The sequence below is a fragment of the Salmo salar genome, chromosome 20 (assembly GCF_965601325.2).
Source record: "Salmo salar chromosome 20, fSalSal1, whole genome shotgun sequence".
Lineage (NCBI taxonomy): Eukaryota > Metazoa > Chordata > Actinopteri > Salmoniformes > Salmonidae > Salmo > Salmo salar.
In genome coordinates this window covers 36,921,234-36,938,735 of record NC_138310.1, presented here as the reverse complement: position 1 = coordinate 36,938,735, position 17,502 = coordinate 36,921,234, and the positions used below count along the sequence as shown (strand labels likewise).

The 17,502-nt window shown below is 44.7% G+C and overlaps 1 protein-coding gene across 1 annotated transcript in view; it reads left to right on the top strand.

Moving 5' to 3' along the window:
* Nucleotides 1-17,502, top strand: part of LOC106580537 (NMDA receptor synaptonuclear signaling and neuronal migration factor) — a 60,145-nt gene that overhangs the window by 27,849 nt on the left and 14,794 nt on the right. The window contains exons 6-7 of the mRNA XM_014161724.3: nt 10,695-10,747; nt 11,878-11,967. Coding sequence (XP_014017199.1) covers nt 10,695-10,747; nt 11,878-11,967 — 143 coding nt within the window. The remainder of the gene's footprint in view (nt 1-10,694; nt 10,748-11,877; nt 11,968-17,502) is intronic.

The following is a 17,502-nucleotide window of genomic DNA, read 5'->3' as shown; positions in this document are numbered from 1 at the left end:
CGCATGCACACCGGAACCTTCCTCATTAACCTGTTAGGGCTAGGGGCCAGTATTTACACGGTCAGATAAAAAACGTACCCGATTTAATCTGGTTATTACTACTGCCCAGAAACTAGAATATGCATATAATTATTGGCTTTGGATAGAAAACACCCTAAAGTTTCTAAAACTGTTTGAATGGTGTCTGTGAGTATAACAGAACTCATATGGCAGGCAAAAACCTGAGAAGATTCTGTACAGGAAGTACCCTCTCTGACCATTCCTTGGGCTTCTTGGCTCTGTTTATTGAAAATGTAGGATCTTTGCTGTAACGTGACACTTCCTACGGCTCCCATAGGCTCTCAGAACCCGGGAAAAAGCTGAATGATGTAATTCCAGCCGCTGGCTGAAAAACTTTAGCGCCTTTGGTTAAGTGGTCTATCAGAGGACAATGAGCTGAGGCGCGTGCACGGGGCGACACCATGTTTTTATTTTCTCTCTCTTTGTACTAAAACACAGATTCCCGGTCGGAATATTATCGCTTTTTTACGAGAAAAATGGCATAAAAATAGATTTTAAACAGCGGTTGACATGCTTCGAAGTACGGTAATGGAATATTTAGAATTTTTTTGTCAAGAAACACTTCGGGCGCGTAACGCTTATTTACCCTTTCGGATAGTGTCTTGAACGCACGAACAAAACGCCGCTATTTGGATATAACTATGGATTATTTGGGACCAAACCAACATTTGTTATTGAAGTAGAAGTCCTGGGAGTGCATTCTGACGAAGAACAGCAAAGGTAATAACATTTTTCTTATAGTAAATCTGACTTTGGTGAGGGCTAAACTTGCTGGGCGTCTAAATAGCTAGCCCTGTGATGCCGGGCTATCTACTTAGAATATTGCAAAATGTGCTTTCACCGAAAAGCTATTTTAAAATCGGACATAGCGAGTGCATAGAGGAGTTCTGTATCTATAATTCTTAAAATAATTGTTATGTTTTTTGTGAACGTTTATCGTGAGTAATTTAGTAAATTCACTGGAAGTTTGTGGGGGGTATGCTAGTTCTGAACGTCACATGCTAATGTAAAAAGCTGGTTTTTGATATAAATATGAACTTGATTGAACAAAACATGCATGTATTGTATAACATAATGTCCTAAGATTGTCATCTGATGAAGATCATCAAAGGTTAGTGCTGCATTTAGCTGTGGTTTGGGTTTATGTGACATTTTATGCTAGCTTGAAAAATGGGTGTCTGATTATTTCTGGCTGGGTACTCTGCTGACATAATCTAATGTTTTGCTTTCGTTGTAAAGCCTTTTTGAAATCGGACAGTGTGGTTAGATTAACGAGAGTCTTGTCTTTAAAATGGTGTAAAATAGTCATATGTTTGAGAAATTGAAGTAATAGCATTTCTAAGGTATTTGAATAACGCGCCACGGGATTCCACTGGCTGTTACGTAGGTGGGACGAAATCGTCCCACTGGCCCTAGAGAAGTTAATCTAGATCTGAAGGATAATATCAGTCAGCACCAACACACATGATCTGTTCTTTATAGCACACAGAGAACTCTCTCTCTGTTTCTCTCTCTGAGTCATTCTGGAGTCATGTCAGGCAGAACATCGTGCCATCACAGGCATCCAGTTGATTTGTGTAAGAGACCTTGACAATATTTCATTTGAAACCCAGCTGTCTAGAAAACACAAATTACCTTTGGCTTGCTAATGCAAGCTGTTGCGCAACAGTCTCAGTGAAATAGTTTGGGAAATGAATAACCATTATAAATTGGACACAGAATGCACAGCATGAGGTATGCTTTTTCCAACATGGTTAGCTAATTAGGATATTCACACTGGGTCGTTCTTCAATGAAGGTGGCATTTGGTCATGGCATTTTTTAGTTTATTTTATTTGTGTACATCTTTGGGTACATCTTCCCATTCTAAATCAATTTACAGTGAACAGAAAATATAAATGAATTACAGTTCATATAAGGAAATCAGTCAATTGAAATAAATTCACTAGGCCTTAATCTATGGATATACATGACTATACAGATATGCATCTGTTGGTCACAGATACCTTTGAAAAAAGGTAAAGTTAAGAAAACATGTTAGTATTTAGTATCTGGTGTGACCACCATCTAAATCGCAGTTGATCAGGCTGTTGATTGTGGCCTGTGGAATGTTGTCCCACGCCTCTTCAATGGCTGTGTGAATTTGCGGGATATTAGCAGGAATTGGAGTATGGTGAGTATGTAGGCCATGGAAGAAATGGAAAATTTTCAGCTTCCAGGAATTGTGTACCGATCCTTGCGACATGGGACCGTGCATTACCATGCTGAAACATGAGGTGATGGCGGCAGATGAATGGCATGACAGTGGGCCTCAAGATCTCATCACGGTATCTCTGTGCATTCAAATTTCCATTGATAAAGTGCAATTGTGTTCCTTTTCCGTAGCTTATGCCTGCCCATACCATAACCCCACCACCACTCTGTTCACAATGTTGACATCAGCAAACCGCTCTCCCTCACGACGCCATACACGCTGACTGCCACCTGCCCGGTACAGTTGAAACCGGGATTCATCCGTGAAGAGCACACTTCTCCAGCGTTCCAATGGCAATCGAAGGTGAGCATTTTCCCACCAAAGTCGGTTACAGACTGTTCAAGACCCTGGTGAGGATGACAAGCACGCAGGTGAGCTTCCCTGAGACAGTTTCTGACAGTTTGTGCAGAAATTCTTCGGTTGTGCAAACCCAAAGTTTCATCAGCTGTCCGGGTGGCTGTTCTCAGATGATCCTGCAGGTGAAGAAGCCGGATATGGAGGTCCTGGGCTGGCGTGGTTACACTTGGTCTGCGGTTGTGAGGCTGTTTGGACGTACTGCCAAATTCTGTAAAACGACGTTGGAGGTGGCTTATGGTAGAGAAATGAACATTAAATTCCCTGGCAATAGCTCTGGTGGACATTCCTGCAGTCAGCATGCCAATTGCACACTCCCTCAAAACTACTTGAGACATCTGTGGCATTGTGTTGTGTGACAAAACTGCACATTTTAGAGTGGCCTTTTATTGTCCCCAGCACACGGTGCACCTGTGTAATGATCATGATGTTTAATCAGCTTCTTGATATGTCACACCTGTCAGGTGGATGGATTATCTTGGCGAAGGAGAAATGCTCACTAACAGGGATGTAAACAAATTTGTGCACACAATTTGAGAGAAATAAGCTTTTCATGCATAATTTATTATTTCTGTGATCTTTTATTTCAGCTCATGAAACATGGGACCAACACTTTATTTATATTTCGTTCAGTATATATGATAGCTTAATGACTTTAAATAATGCACATTTACCATTTGATAACATTGTGCCACCAGTAGGAGTAGTAACACCAGTAAGCAGGTTTCCATCCAACCTTTTTATGTGCCTAAAGTACACGTCAGATAAAAATGACAGGCCTGATGGAAACAGAAAATGTTCCTGTGAACTTTCCAAATGTCAACTAAACAAAATACTCTAGACAAGGTGGGATCTTTTTGTGTCCGGAAATTGAATTATGCGAGAAATGTCAGTGGAAACGCTTTTTTGCTCAAATATTGACATAATATCCCTCATATCGAACTAAATTTAGAGTCACACGATGACATGTGTGGTCCTTCCACTACGACTCGTCTAGAAAGCATGCTGTTTATTAGGCTACAGATTAAATATTTTTTTTTTTACATTTTACATTTTAGTCATTTAGCAGACGCTCTTATCCAGAGCGACTTACAAATTGGTGCATTCACCTTATAATATCCAGTGGAACAACCACTTTACAATAGTGCATCTAAATCTTTTAAGGGGGGGGTTAGAAGGATTACTTTATCCTATCCCAGGTATTCCTTGAAGAGGTGGGGTTTCAGGTGTCTCCGGAAGGTGCTGATTGACTCCGCTGTCCTGGCGTCGTGAGGGAGCTTGTTCCACCATTGGGGTGCCAGAGCAGCGAACAGTTTTGACTGGGCTGAGCGGGAACTGTGCTTCCTCAGAGGTAGGGAGGCGAGCAGGCCAGAGGTGGATGAACGGAGTGCCCTTGTTTGGGTGTAGGGCCTGATCAGAGCCTGAAGGTACGGAGGTGCAGTTCCCCTCACAGCTCCGTAGGCAAGCACCATGGTCTTGTAGCGGATGCGAGCTTCGACTGGAAGCCAGTGGAGAGAGCGGAGGAGCGGGGTGACGTGAGAGAACTTGGGAAGGTTGAACACCAGACGGGCTGCGGCGTTCTGGATGAGTTGTAGGGGTTTAATGGCACAGGCAGGGAGCCCAGCCAACAGCGAGTTGCAATAATCCAGACGGGAGATGACAAGTGCCTGGATTAGGACCTGCGCCGCTTCCTGTGTGAGGCAGGGTCGTACTCTGCGAATGTTGTAGAGCATGAACCTACAGGATCGGGTCACCGCCTTGATGTTGGTGGAGAACGACAGGGTGTTGTCCAGGGTCACGCCAAGGCTCTTAGCACTCTGGGAGGAGGACACAAGGGAGTTGTCAACCATGATGGCGAGATCATGGAACGGGCAGTCCTTCCCCGGGAGGAAGAGCAGCTCCGTCTTGCCGAGGTTCAGCTTGAGGTGGTGATCCGTCATCCACACTGATATGTCTGCCAGACATGCAGAGATGCGATTCGCCACCTGGTTGTCAGAAGGGGGAAAGGAGAAGATTAATTGTGTGTCATCTGCATAGCAATGATATGAGAGACCATGTGAGGATATGACAGAGCCAAGTGACTTGGTGTATAGCGAGAATAGGAGTGGGCCAAGAACAGAGCCCTGGGGGACACCAGTGGTGAGAGCACGTGGTGCGGAGACAGATTCTCGCCACGCCACCTGGTAGGAGCGACCTGTCAGGTAGGACGCAATCCAAGCGTGCGCGGTGCCGGAGATGCCCAGCTCGGAGAGGGTGGAGAGGAGGATCTGATGGTTCACGGTATCAAAGGCAGCAGATAGGTCTAGAAGGATGAGAGCAGAGGAGAGAGAGTTAGCTTTAGCAGTGCGGAGAGCCTCCGTGACACAGAGAAGAGCAGTCTCAGTTGAATGCCCAGTCTTGAAACCTGACTGATTAGGATCAAGAAGGTCATTCTGAGAGAGATAGCAAGAGAGCTGGCCAAGGACGGCGCGTTCAAGAGTTTTGGAGAGAAAGGAAAGAAGGGATACTGGTCTGTAGTTGTTGACATCGGAGGGATCGAGTGTAGGTTTTTTCAGAAGGGGTGCAACTCTCGCTCTCTTGAAGACGGAAGGGACGTAGCCAGCGGTCAAGGATGAGTTGATGAGCGAGGTGAGGTAGGGGAGAAGGTCTCCGGAAATGGTCTGGAGAAGAGAGGAGGGGATAGGGTCAAGTGGGCAGGTTGTTGGGCGGCCGGCCGTCACAAGACGCGAGATTTCATCTGGAGAGAGAGGGGAGAAAGAGGTCAAAGCACAGGGTAGGGCAGTGTGAGCAGGACCAGCAGTGTCGTTTGACTTAGCAAACGTGGATCGGATGTCGTCAACCTTCTTTTCAAAATGGTTGACGAAGTCATCCGCAGAGAGGGAGGAGGGGGGGGGGGGGGGGGGAGGAGGATTCAGGAGGGAGGAGAAGGTAGCAAAGAGCTTCCTAGGGTTAGAGGCAGATGCTTGGAGTTTAGAGTGGTAGAAAGTGGCTTTAGCAGCAGAGACAGAAGAGGAAAATGTAGAGAGGAGGGAGTGAAAGGATGCCAGGTCCGCAGGGAGGCGAGTTTTCCTCCATTTCCGCTCGGCTGCCCGGAGCCCTGTTCTGTGAGCTCGCAGTGAGTCGTCGAGCCACGGAGCAGGAGGGGAGGACCGAGCCGGCCTGGAGGATAGGGGACAGAGGAAATCAAAGGATGCAGAGAGGGAGGAGAGGAGGGTTGAGGAGGCAGAATCAGGAGATAGGTTGGAGAAGGTTTGAGCAGAGGGAAGAGATGATAGGATGGAAGAGGAGAGAGTAGCGGGAGAGAGAGAGCGAAGGTTGGGACGGCGCAATACCATCCGAGTAGGGGGAGAGTGAGAAGTGTTGGATGAGAGCGAGAGGGAAAAGGATACAAGGTAGTGGTCGGAGACTTGGAGGGGAGTTGCAATGAGATTAGTGGAAGAACAGCATCTAGTAAAGATGAGGTCAAGCGTATTGCCTGCCTTGTGAGTAGGGGGGGAAGGTGAGAGGGTGAAGTCGAAAGAGGAGAGGAGTGGAAAGAAGGCGTCAAGCTCATTGATGAACTCTCCAAGGGAACCTGGAGGGCGATAAATGATAAGGATGTTAAGCTTGAAAGGGCTGGTAACTGTGACAGCATGGAATTCAAATGAGGAGATAGACAGATGGGTCAGGGGAGAAAGAGAGAATGTCCACTTGGGAGAGATGAGGATTCCAGTGCCACCACCCCGCTGGCTCGATACTCTAGGGGTATGCGAGAACACGTAGTCAGACGAGGAGAGAGCAGTAGGAGTAGCAGTGTTATCTGTGGTAATCCATGTTTCCGTCAGCGCCAGGAAGTCTAGGGACTGGAGGGTAGCATAGGCTGAGATGAACTCAGCCTTGTTGGCCGCAGACCGGCAGTTCCAGAGGCTGCCGGAGACCTGGAACTCCACGTGGGTCGTGCGCGCTGGGACCACCAGGTTAGAGTGGCAGCGGCCACGCGGTGTGGAGCGTTTGTATGGCCTGTGCAGAGGAGAGAGAACAGGGATAGACAGACACATAGTAGACAAGCTACAGAAGAGGCTACGCTAATGCAAATGAGATTGGAATGACAAGTGGACTACACGTCTCGAATGTTCAGGAAGTTAAGCTTACGTTGCAAAAATGTTATTGACTAAAATGATACAGTACTGCTGGCTGGTGGAGTAGGCTAGCTAGCAGTGGCTGCGTTGTTGACTTTGAACGTGTAGCTGGCTAGGTAACCTCGGTAGTTTCAGTACTACACCTTGTCATGATACAAAGCAACTTTGTAGCTAGCTAGCTAACATAACACTAATCAAGACGTTCCTTGTAGTGTATTTAGTTTCAACAATGCTGCTCGTCGGTAATAGTTGGCTGGGTTAGGAAAAATGGCGTCGCGGGGGACGGAAATAGCTGGCTAGCTAACCTCGATGGCTGGCTAGCTAACAATTATCAAGCTATGACAAAGACAACTAAGTAGCTAGCTAGGTAACACTGCACTAGTCAAATCGTTCCGTTGTAACGTATTAGTATCTACAGCGCTGCTAGTCGGTAACGGTTGGCTAGCTGGCAGTGGGTTAATGATGACTAAGTGTGTTGAGTAAGTCTGGCGCCGCGTCGCGGCTAGCTAGCTCACCTCGATAATACTCAAACTCAAACTACACAATTATCTTAGATACAGAGACAGCAAAGACAACTATGTAGCTGGCTAACTAACACTAACACCACACTAATCAAGTCGTTACGTTGTAATGTAATAGTTTCTGCGGTGCTGCTAGTCGGTAGAAGTTGGCTAGCTAACAGTGATGACTAGCTAGCTAGCAGCTAGCAGTGTTGACTACGTTAGGAGGACGAAGATAGCTAGCCTCGATAATTACTCAGTTACTCTAAACTACACAATTATCTTTGATACAAAGACGGCTATGTAGCTAGCTAAGAAGAATTGCTCAGATCAAACAAATCAAGCCGTTGTAATGTAGCGAAGTGTAATATTACCTGTGGAGCGAAGCGTGGTGCGACTGCTCGCTCCAAACCGGAAGTAAATTATGAATTTATCAGGGTGGTGTAGGTGCAAGGTGATGAGCTTGATGCTCCTTTCCAATAAATATTGAGGGTCTTATTCTGGTGACTTGATCATCAATGCGTGGTTGCCGTTTGACAAATAAAAATAACCTTGCTCTTTTGTCCATAACAATCTCATCATGTAGGCTATATGTGTGCTCTAGTCAACAGCATGCATATACAGTATCTGTGAGCTGTTGGCTAGAGCGCACATGTCAATACCAGAGTGGGAACACTCACTATATAAAGCAAACCTTTTTGTGAGAAAACCCATCAGTAGAATTGAAAATGCGATGGAAACCCATTCAACTTGTATTTTTTATTCGGTACAGGGGAATATAACCGCAAAATGTATTTTTATGTGCACTACATATTTACGCACAGACGTTTATCTGCAACAAGTCAATTTGATTGAAACGATTCTCTGGTGGGGAAATGCACATATTGTTTTTGTGTATTTTTGAATATTCACATGGAACTCTGTCGCCAATTGGATGGAAACCTAGCTACTGATGGTATCACCAAAGATATATTTTTGTTACATTTTCTCAAATGGAGGCTACAAATGCTAAAATCTAAGGTCGTCAATCCTTTCATTTTGACACTTTGGATTTAGACACACCAGTGGGGGCTGCTGAGGGGAGGACGGCTCATAATAAAGTCTAGTCAATGGAATGGTATCAAACATATCAAACACGTGGTTTCCATGTGGTTGATACCACTCCATTGACTCCATTCCAGCCATTATTATGAGCCGTCCTCCCCTCAGCAGCCTCCACTGAGACACACCAAATTAGCAATGGAATCCTCAAATTTGTGACATAGAGTGTGATTAGGTAAATAACAGTTTGCTACTGGAGAGAATTCTCAAGGTCCTTGTATATCTTAGTAATCAGTGATTTTCAAAATGATAACACCACTGACATAAAACTGAGGGATACACATTAAACTAGTAAAAAAAGGTATTTTAATAGCCTTCTTTGTTTTTATTGATCTACAAAATATATTACGTACTTTGACTTTCTAGCATTCAAAATAATATATATACAAAGTATGTGGACACCCGCTAATTTTACAGGGTGTCCACATACTTTGTATATATAGTGCATTTATTATTTTGAATGCTAGAAAGTCAAAGTACGTAATATATTTTGTAGATCAATAAAAACAAAGAAGTCAAAATACCTTTGGTCATGTAGTGTAGATATCCATATATACCCAACGTCACTACCCCTCTGCAAGTCAAGGGACAGCATGGATCACTGCAATTCAAGAATGACCCCACTACAACAGTAGAGCGGTTCAGTAATGCATGCTGGAAAACACGTGGTAACAAAAACTTTGAGATAGTCCACTAAAACAGGGACAAGCGACAACGGTGCTAAAAGTGTCTCACATATGCATGCATGCACAATAGCACCATGAGTCAAACAAGCGTTCATGAATTATGATAAACACTGTTTTAGGCTTGTTTCAATTCTTCCACTGTGTTCCACTTCGGGCTGTTTCTTTCCTCTGTTTCCCCTTATCCTTTTCCCTCTCTACTTCCAGTCTTTCCCTCTTTTCATCCTTTAAGGCATGCAGTGTTTGTGGGTAAACTGAAGACAATAACTGGCACGTGCGCACACACACGCAAGCATACATAATGACTCTGTTTGATCCACAACATGAATCGTAACCATGGATGCGTGATGCCAGACACCCAGCTTTGTAGAGTGAGAGACAAGGGAATAAGGGATGAAGTGGGTGGAAAAGAGGAGTAATGAGGGAGGGAGGGCAGTATTAAACTTCTAAGTCAAAGTCTAATTTCAACTTCTAAGTCAGAGAGAGAGGGATAGAAAGTGTAACGGGTGTCGTAATGATCAGACCAAAACGCAGCGGGAATATGTATACTCATCTTCTTTTTTTAATGTCAGAAAGGGAAAACCAAAACGTATACAAACGACACTAACAATCCTGTCAGGTGCACAAACACTAAACAAGGAGACAAGTACCCACAATTCCCATTACAAACACACCCCTATACATAGGACCTTCAATCAGAGGCAACGAGGAACAGCTGCCTCCAATTGAAGGCCAATCCCAATAAACTAAACATAGAACTAAACAACCTAGATCTAACATAGAAATACACTAACCTAGAACATAACCCAAAAACCCCGGAACACTCTAAACAAACACCCCCCTGCCACGTCCTGACCAAACTACAATAACAAATAACCCCTTTTCTGGTCAGGACGTGACAGAAAGAGAGGAGGTTTAGCATACATGAGTTGCACCTTAAGCCATATAATCGAATGTTTTTCAGGAAAAAGGCCTTTATTAACTGTCTCTCTACTAAAGAGATAAAACATTTGTTTTTCTCATGGTTATGAGGAGGCAATGAACTAGGCTCAGGTAACAAGGTTATCTCAACTCATTACTAAATCTTCTCTACAGTGTTCTACATTGAGAACACTTTCTGTGTGACTAACTTGACATGTTTATTTTTTTTTTCAAGAGCTTGTCAGTGGATGACGGCTGAATCACAGACAGAAACATGTTTCACAAGCCTGGATAGTTTTCTCACAGTTCCACAATGTTTTAGATCTTTTTTTCGGAGGAGTTTTTGGATGAGTCAGACCGACCAACCTTTGTAAACGAGTTCATCTCTTCTGATGCAGTTGAATCAGGTCATTAGAGAGTCTGAACTGAGTCAGATATGACTGAATAACTTCAAACACTCGATCCTGCAGTCCATGACCAGGCATTGATTGAAAAGCTGTTTCACTTTCCTGTCCAGCTAAGTTACTAAACTGTTCATCTTCTTCTGCCTTTCACCCTCTGTGTCTGTGGCTTTCCCTGCATGCTGAAACCCTCTCTCCTCCTTCTCTCTCCTCCCTCTTCTCACTCGTTCCCTCTTTCCCTCTCTCCTCCATTTTTCTCCCTCCCTCCCTCGCTTTCCTCTCCTCTTTTCTTTTCTACAACAGAAACTTCCGGAAGCACCTGAGAATGGTGGGCAGCCGCAGAATGAAGGCTCAGAGTGAGTTCCCCAGTGAGTGTGGCGTTGTAGCTTATTATTATGTGGACTTCATTAGTGTGCTTGTACCTATACAGTACATGTGCTGGATAGAATGGACAGTATGGTAGATTAAAGGTACATGTATGCATTTAGAAATAAGTTTGGTATGGCTCCATATTATCTAGTTCAAGCTGCAGTGAGAGGAACGAACACGTCTTTGAAAGTGGTCGAGTGCAGGGGGCGTGGTGCAGCTTTAGTAGTGAAGTCTCCTAAACACATCAAATTCCACCTCACCCACCACTTTCCACATATTCTCCCCTCTAGATTCGGTGCCCTCTACATTTAAAGGGGAATGGAAACACTTTAGGAAGTACATCTAGTTTCCATTACCATTTAAACCTGTCTGGGAAAGAATAAAATATGTGAGGAGATCAGAACTCCCGGTCTCCTCAAAGTGGTCCAAGAGTCAAGATAATTAATTGTATGGCATAAAAGCTTTCAATTTGTGGTTTTACAGTAGGATGTCTTGTTAGGAGAAGCTGGTAGAGGAATGGATTATATTAGCAGGGGTTTTACAGTAGGATGTTTTGTTAGCAGAAGCTGGTAGAGGAATGGATTATATTAGCAGGGGTTTTACCGTAGGATGTCTTGTTAGGAGAAGCTGGTAGAGGAATGGACCTCATTAACAGGTGTTAAGTGACTGGGTGGTTTGGATACGCCAGCCCCAGCTGTGAGCTGGAACACCAGATGTTCACCCACTCAGTGCCACTATATTGTTATGATGACTCGGTAAGAGGAATACAACTAAACTGTTTTCATCCAAACAGGGGCGCTGATTTAAATGAAACGGCATGTGTTGTACATTTGGGAAGTGTGTTTTGGCGTCTGTGTTAAGTGGTTATGTCCCAATTATCACTGCTCCCTTTTATTCACTGATTTGAAAGTTGGTGAAAACTCCCTCTAGCCTCCATCAATCCAATGCTTTTAGATTTGTGGAAATAGTGAACGAGTGTACACTTCAGGAGAATATAGATGTGTGTTTTTAGGGCTCGCGCACGTGTGTGTGTGTATGGGGTTGCTTAGGGAAAGTGTAAATGTGATCCCGCTCGTCATCCTCCACTCATTGTCATTCTCCTCCACTCCTTCATCAGCATATGCTGACCGCCGAGCCAAGAGTTTCAACCGCTCCTGGAGTGACCCCATCCCCATGAAGCCTGACTCTCTCCATGGCTCCAGAGACAGTGAGTCCACACAAACACTATACACACACTCACTCATGCAAGCTGACATGCAATGACACATACGCGAACACACCTTCACTCAAGCATACTCGGCATAAGCATGTACATTATTTTTGTAACTATTATTTTCAGGCACAAACATGAAAAAGCTTGTATCTTCACTACGTACCTGTACACACACACACACACACACACACACACACACACACACACACACACACACACACACACACACACACACACACACACACACACACACACACACACACACACACACCACACACACACATTTTCTATCTGTGATCATTGAAAGAAGCACTCCTCTACAGACAGTTTGACCATGACTGTATTTGTCCTCGTCCTCTTCACGTCAGACTGTGACGCTCTACCGTTTCTGTCCATTCTTTACGCCCATACTGTACGTCTCTGTCGTCCTATGTATATGTCCTGGGTCTGTCTGAATATGTGCTTGTATGTTTGAAGCTCTGTGATTGTCTGTTCCAAGCTCTGTGGTTGTCTGTTCCAAGCTCTGTGGTTATCTGTTCCAAGTTCTGTGGTTGTCTGTTCCAAGTTCTGTGGTTGTCTGTTCCAAGCTCTGTGGTTGTCTGTTCCAAGCTCTGTGGTTGTCTGTTCCAAGCTCTGTGGTTGTCTGTTCCAAGCTCTGTGGTTGTCTGTTCCAAGCTCTGTGGTTGTCTGTTCCAAGCTCTGTGGTTGTCTGTTCCAAGCTCTGTGGTTGTCTGTTCCAAGCTCTGTGGTTGTCTGTTCCAAGCTCTGTGGTTGTCTGTTCCAAGCTCTGTGGTTGTCTGTTCCAAGCTCTGTGGTTGTCTGTTCCAAGCTCTGTGGTTGTCTGTTCCAAGCTCTGTGGTTGTCTGTTCCAAGCTCTATGATAGACTGCATCCAGTTTGTTGAGTAGGGTATTGGAGGCTATTTTGTAAATTACATCACCGAAGTAGAGGATCGGTAGGATGGTAAGTTTCACGAGGGTATGTTTGGCAGCATGAGTGAAGGATGCTTTGTTGCGAAATAGGAAACCAATTCTAGATTTAACTTTGGATGGGGAGATGTTTGATGTGAGTCTGGAAGGAGAGTTTACAGTCTAACCAGACACCTAGGTATTTGTAGTTGTCCACATATTCTAAGTCAGAACCGTCCAGAGTAGTGATGCTGGACAGGCGGGCAGGTGCAGGCAGCGATCGGTTGAAGAGCATGCATTTAGTTTTACTTGTATTTAGGAGCAGTTGGAGGCCACGGAAGGAGAGTTGTATGGCATTGAAGCTCGTCTGGAGGGTTGTTAACACAGTGTCCAAAGAAGGGCCAGAAGTATACAGAATGGTGTCGTCTGCGTAGAGGTGGATCAGAGACTCACCAGCAGCACCAAGAATTGAACCCTGTGGCACCCCCATAGAGACTGCCAGAGGTCCGGACAACAGGCCCTCCGATTTGATACACTGAACTCTATCAGAGAAGTAGTTGGTGAACCAGGCGATGCAATCATTTGAGAAACCAAGGCTATTGAGTCTGCCGATGAGGATGTGGTGATTGACAGAGTCGAAAGCTTTGGCCAGGTCAATGAATACGGCAGCACAGTATTGTTTCTTATCGATTGCAGTTACGATATCGTTTAGGACCTTGAGTGTGACTGAGGTGCACCCATGACCAGCTCTGAAACCAGATTGCATAGCGGAGAAGGTGCGGTGGGATTCGAAATAGTCGGTAATCTGTTTGTTGACTTGGCTTTCGAAGAACTTAGAAAGGCAGGGTAGGATGGATATAGGTCTGTAGCAATTTGGGTCAAGAGTGTCCCCTCCTTTGAAGAGGGGGATGACAGCAGCTGCTTTCCAATCTATGGGAATCTCAGACGACACGAAAGAGAGGTTGAACAGGCTAGTAATAGGGGTTGCAATAATTTCGGCAGATCATTTTAGAAAGAAAGGGTCCAGATTGTCTAGCCCGGCTGATTTGTAGGGGTCCAGATTTTGCAGCTCTTTCAAAACATCAGCTGAATGGATTTGGGAGAAGGATAAATGGGGAAGGCTTGGGCGAGTAGCTGTGGGGGGTGTAGTGCTGTTGACTGCAGTAGGGGTAGCCAGGTGGAAAGCATGGCCAGCCGTAGAAAAATGCTTATTGAAATTCTCAATTATAGTGGGTTTATCGGTGGTGACAGAGTTTCCTATCCTCAGTGCAGTGGGCAGTTGGGAGGAGGGGTTCTTATTCTCCATGGACTTTACAATGTCCCAGAACTTTTTTGAATTTGTGTTGCAGGAAGCAAATTTTTGCTTGAAAAAAGCTAGCCTTGGTTTTTCTGACTGCCTGTGTATATTGGTTTCTAACTTCCCTGAAAAGTTGCATATCACAGGGGCTGTTCGATGCTAATGCAGAACACCACAGGATGTTTTTGTGTTGGTTAAGGGCAGTCAGGTCTGGGGAGAACCAAGGACTATCTCTGTTCCTGGTTCTAAATTTCTTGAATGGGGCATGCTTATTTAAGATGGTGAGGAAGGCATTTTTAAAAAATAACTTGGTATCCTCTACTGACGGGATGAGGTCAATATCCTTCCAGGATACCAGGGCCAGGTCGATTAGAAAGGCTTGCTCGCTGAAATGTTTCAGGGAGCGTTTGACAGTGATGAGTGGAGGTTGTTTTACCGCTGACCCATTACGGATGCAGGCATAGAGGCAGTGATCGCTGAGATCTTGGTTGAAAACAGCAGAGGTGTATTTAGAGGGCAAGTTTGTTAGGATGATATCTATGAGGGTGCCAGTGTTTATGGCTTTGGGGTGGTACCTGGTGGGTTCATTAATAATTTGTGTGAGATTGAGGGCATCAAGCTTGGATTGTAGGATGGCTGGGGTGTTTAGCATGTCCCAGTTTAGGTCACCTAGTAGCACGAGCTCTGAAGATAGATGGAGGGAAATCAGTTCACATATGGTGTCCAGAGCACAGCTGGGGGCTGAGGGTGGTTTATAGCAGGCGGCAACGGTAAGAGACTTGTTTTTAGAGAGATGGATTTTTAAAAGTAGAAGTTCAAATTGTTTGGGTACAGACCTGCATAGTAGGACAGAACTCTGCAGGCTATCTCCGCAGTAGATTGCAACACCACCCCCTTTGGCCGTTCTATCTTGTCTGAAAACGTTGTAGTTAGGGATGAAGATTTCAGAGTTTTTGGTGGACTTCCTAAGCCAGGATTCAGACACGGCTAGGACATCCGGGTTGGCAGAGTGTGCTAAAGCAGTGAATAAAACAAACTTAGGGAGGAGGCTTCTAATGTTGACATGCATGAAACCAAGGCTATTACGGTTACAGAAGTCTTTAAAAGATAGCACCTGGGGAGTAGGAGTGGAGCTAGGCACTGCAGGGCCTGGATTCAACTCAACATCACCAGAGGAACAGAGAAGGATGAGGATAAGGTTACGGCTAAAAGCTATAAGAATTGGTCGTCTGTGACGTCGGGAATAGAGAGGAAAAAGGAGCAGGTTTCTGGGGGTGATAAAATAGCTTCAAGGTATAATGTACAGACAAAGGTATGGTAGGATGTGAATACAGTGGAGGTAAACCTAGGCATTTAGTAATGATGAGAGAGATATTGTCTCTAGAAACATCATTGAAACCAGAAGATGTCATAGCATGTGTGGGTGGAGGAATTGAGAGGTTGGATAAGGTATAATGAGCAGGGCTAGAGGCTCTACAGTGAAATAAGCCAATAAACACTAACCAGAACAGCAATGGACAAGGCATATTGACATTAAGGAGAGGCATGCTTAGCCGAGTGATCAAATGGTCCAGTGAGAATTAGATAGCTAGCCGAGCCATAGGTAGCAAGCTGGTAGAAGATGGAGGGAGGTCTGTTTTTAGCCACCTTGTGCGTTTCTGTCTGTAGATTAGAGGGGTTCCGTGTGGTAGGGGGGACCAGTCCAATTGGCAAAATAGTTATAGTTATAGTGGCCCAAAAACGTTGTCCGATAGACCTATTCAGATAGCAACCGATAAGATAGCTAACTACGGAGGGGCCAGTTGGATAACTCCCTCGGGCAGATAACGTCGGTGGTCCAGTCGTGAAGGCCCGATGGGGTTCCGCATCGGCAGTAAAAAACAGGTCCAGATAGGTGATTGTAGCCCAGGAGTGGCTGAAGGAACTCTTCAGCTTGCTAGCTCCGGAATAGCCCAGGAGTGGCTGATGGAAAGCTTCAGCTGGCTAGCTCCGGAATAATTTATGTTAGCTCCAGGACCAACGTTTGCCAATAGTCACTCAGGTAGCAGCTAGCTCGCTGCAAGATTGAGGTGTAAAAGTTCAGAGCCTGCGGTAGAAATCCGGGGATATAGAGAGAGAATAGGTCCGGTATGCTCTGGTCTGAGTCGCGCTGTACAAAAACTGGCGATAGCTTATCGAGCTAATGGATAGCTGAGGACCGCTAACCGTGGCTAGCTGAACTCCAACGTTAGCCAGTGAAATGGCTAACCTCTGGCTAGCTTCTGTTGTGGATTTCAGATTTGAGGTAAATAATACTTTTTTTTTTAATTGGTGAGGCGGGTTGGAGGAGAGTGTTTTGAGGTTGAGTTTTTAGAAAAAAAATATGTAAAAAGATATGCGAAGAAAATATGTAAATATATATATATATATACGGGACACGACAAGAGGAGAACATAGGACGTCTGAACTGCTACGCCATCTTGGAAAGATTGTCTGTTCCAAGCTCTATGATTGTCTGTTCCAAGCTCTGTGGTTGTCTGTTCCAAGCTCTGTGGTTGTCTGTTTCAAGCTCTGTGGTTGTCTGTTTCAAGCTCTGTGGTTGTCTGTTTCAAGCTCTGTGGTTGTCTGTTCCAAGCTCTGTGGTTGTCTGTTTCAAGCTCTGTGGTTGTCTGTTTCAAGCTCTGTGGTTGTCTGTTCCAAGCTCTGTGGTTGTCTGTTTCAAGCTCTGTGGTTGTCTGTTCCAAGCTCTGTGGTTGTCTGTTTCAAGCTCTGTGGTTGTCTGTTTCAAGCTCTATTATTGTCTGTTCCAAGCTCTATGATTGTCTGTTCCAAGCTCTATGATTGTCTGTTCCAAGCTCTGTGGTTGTCTGTTGCAAGCTCTGTGGTTGTCTGTTCCAAGCTCTATGATTGTCTGTTCCAAGCTCTGTGGTTGTCTGTTCAAAGTATTGTCTTTCATCTCCATTTTTTGTATATCTCTGTAACCTGTGGTCTATGTGTTCTGTTTCCTTTATTGATGTTGATGTTTAGGGAAGGTATAATGTGTTCTGTTTCCTTTATTGATGTTGATGTTTAGAGAAGGGATAATGTGTTCTGTTTCCTTTATTGATGTTGATGTTTAGAGAAGGGATAATGTGTTCTGTTTCCTTTATTGATGTTGATGTTTAGGGAAGGGATAATGTGTTCTGTTTCCTTTATTGATGTTGATGTCTAGGGAAGGGATAATGTGTTCTGTTTCCTTTATTGATGTTGATGTTTAGGGAAGGTATAATGTGTTCTGTTTCCTTTATTCATGTTGATGTCTAGGGAAGGAATAATGTGTTCTGTTTCCTTTATTGATGTTGATGTC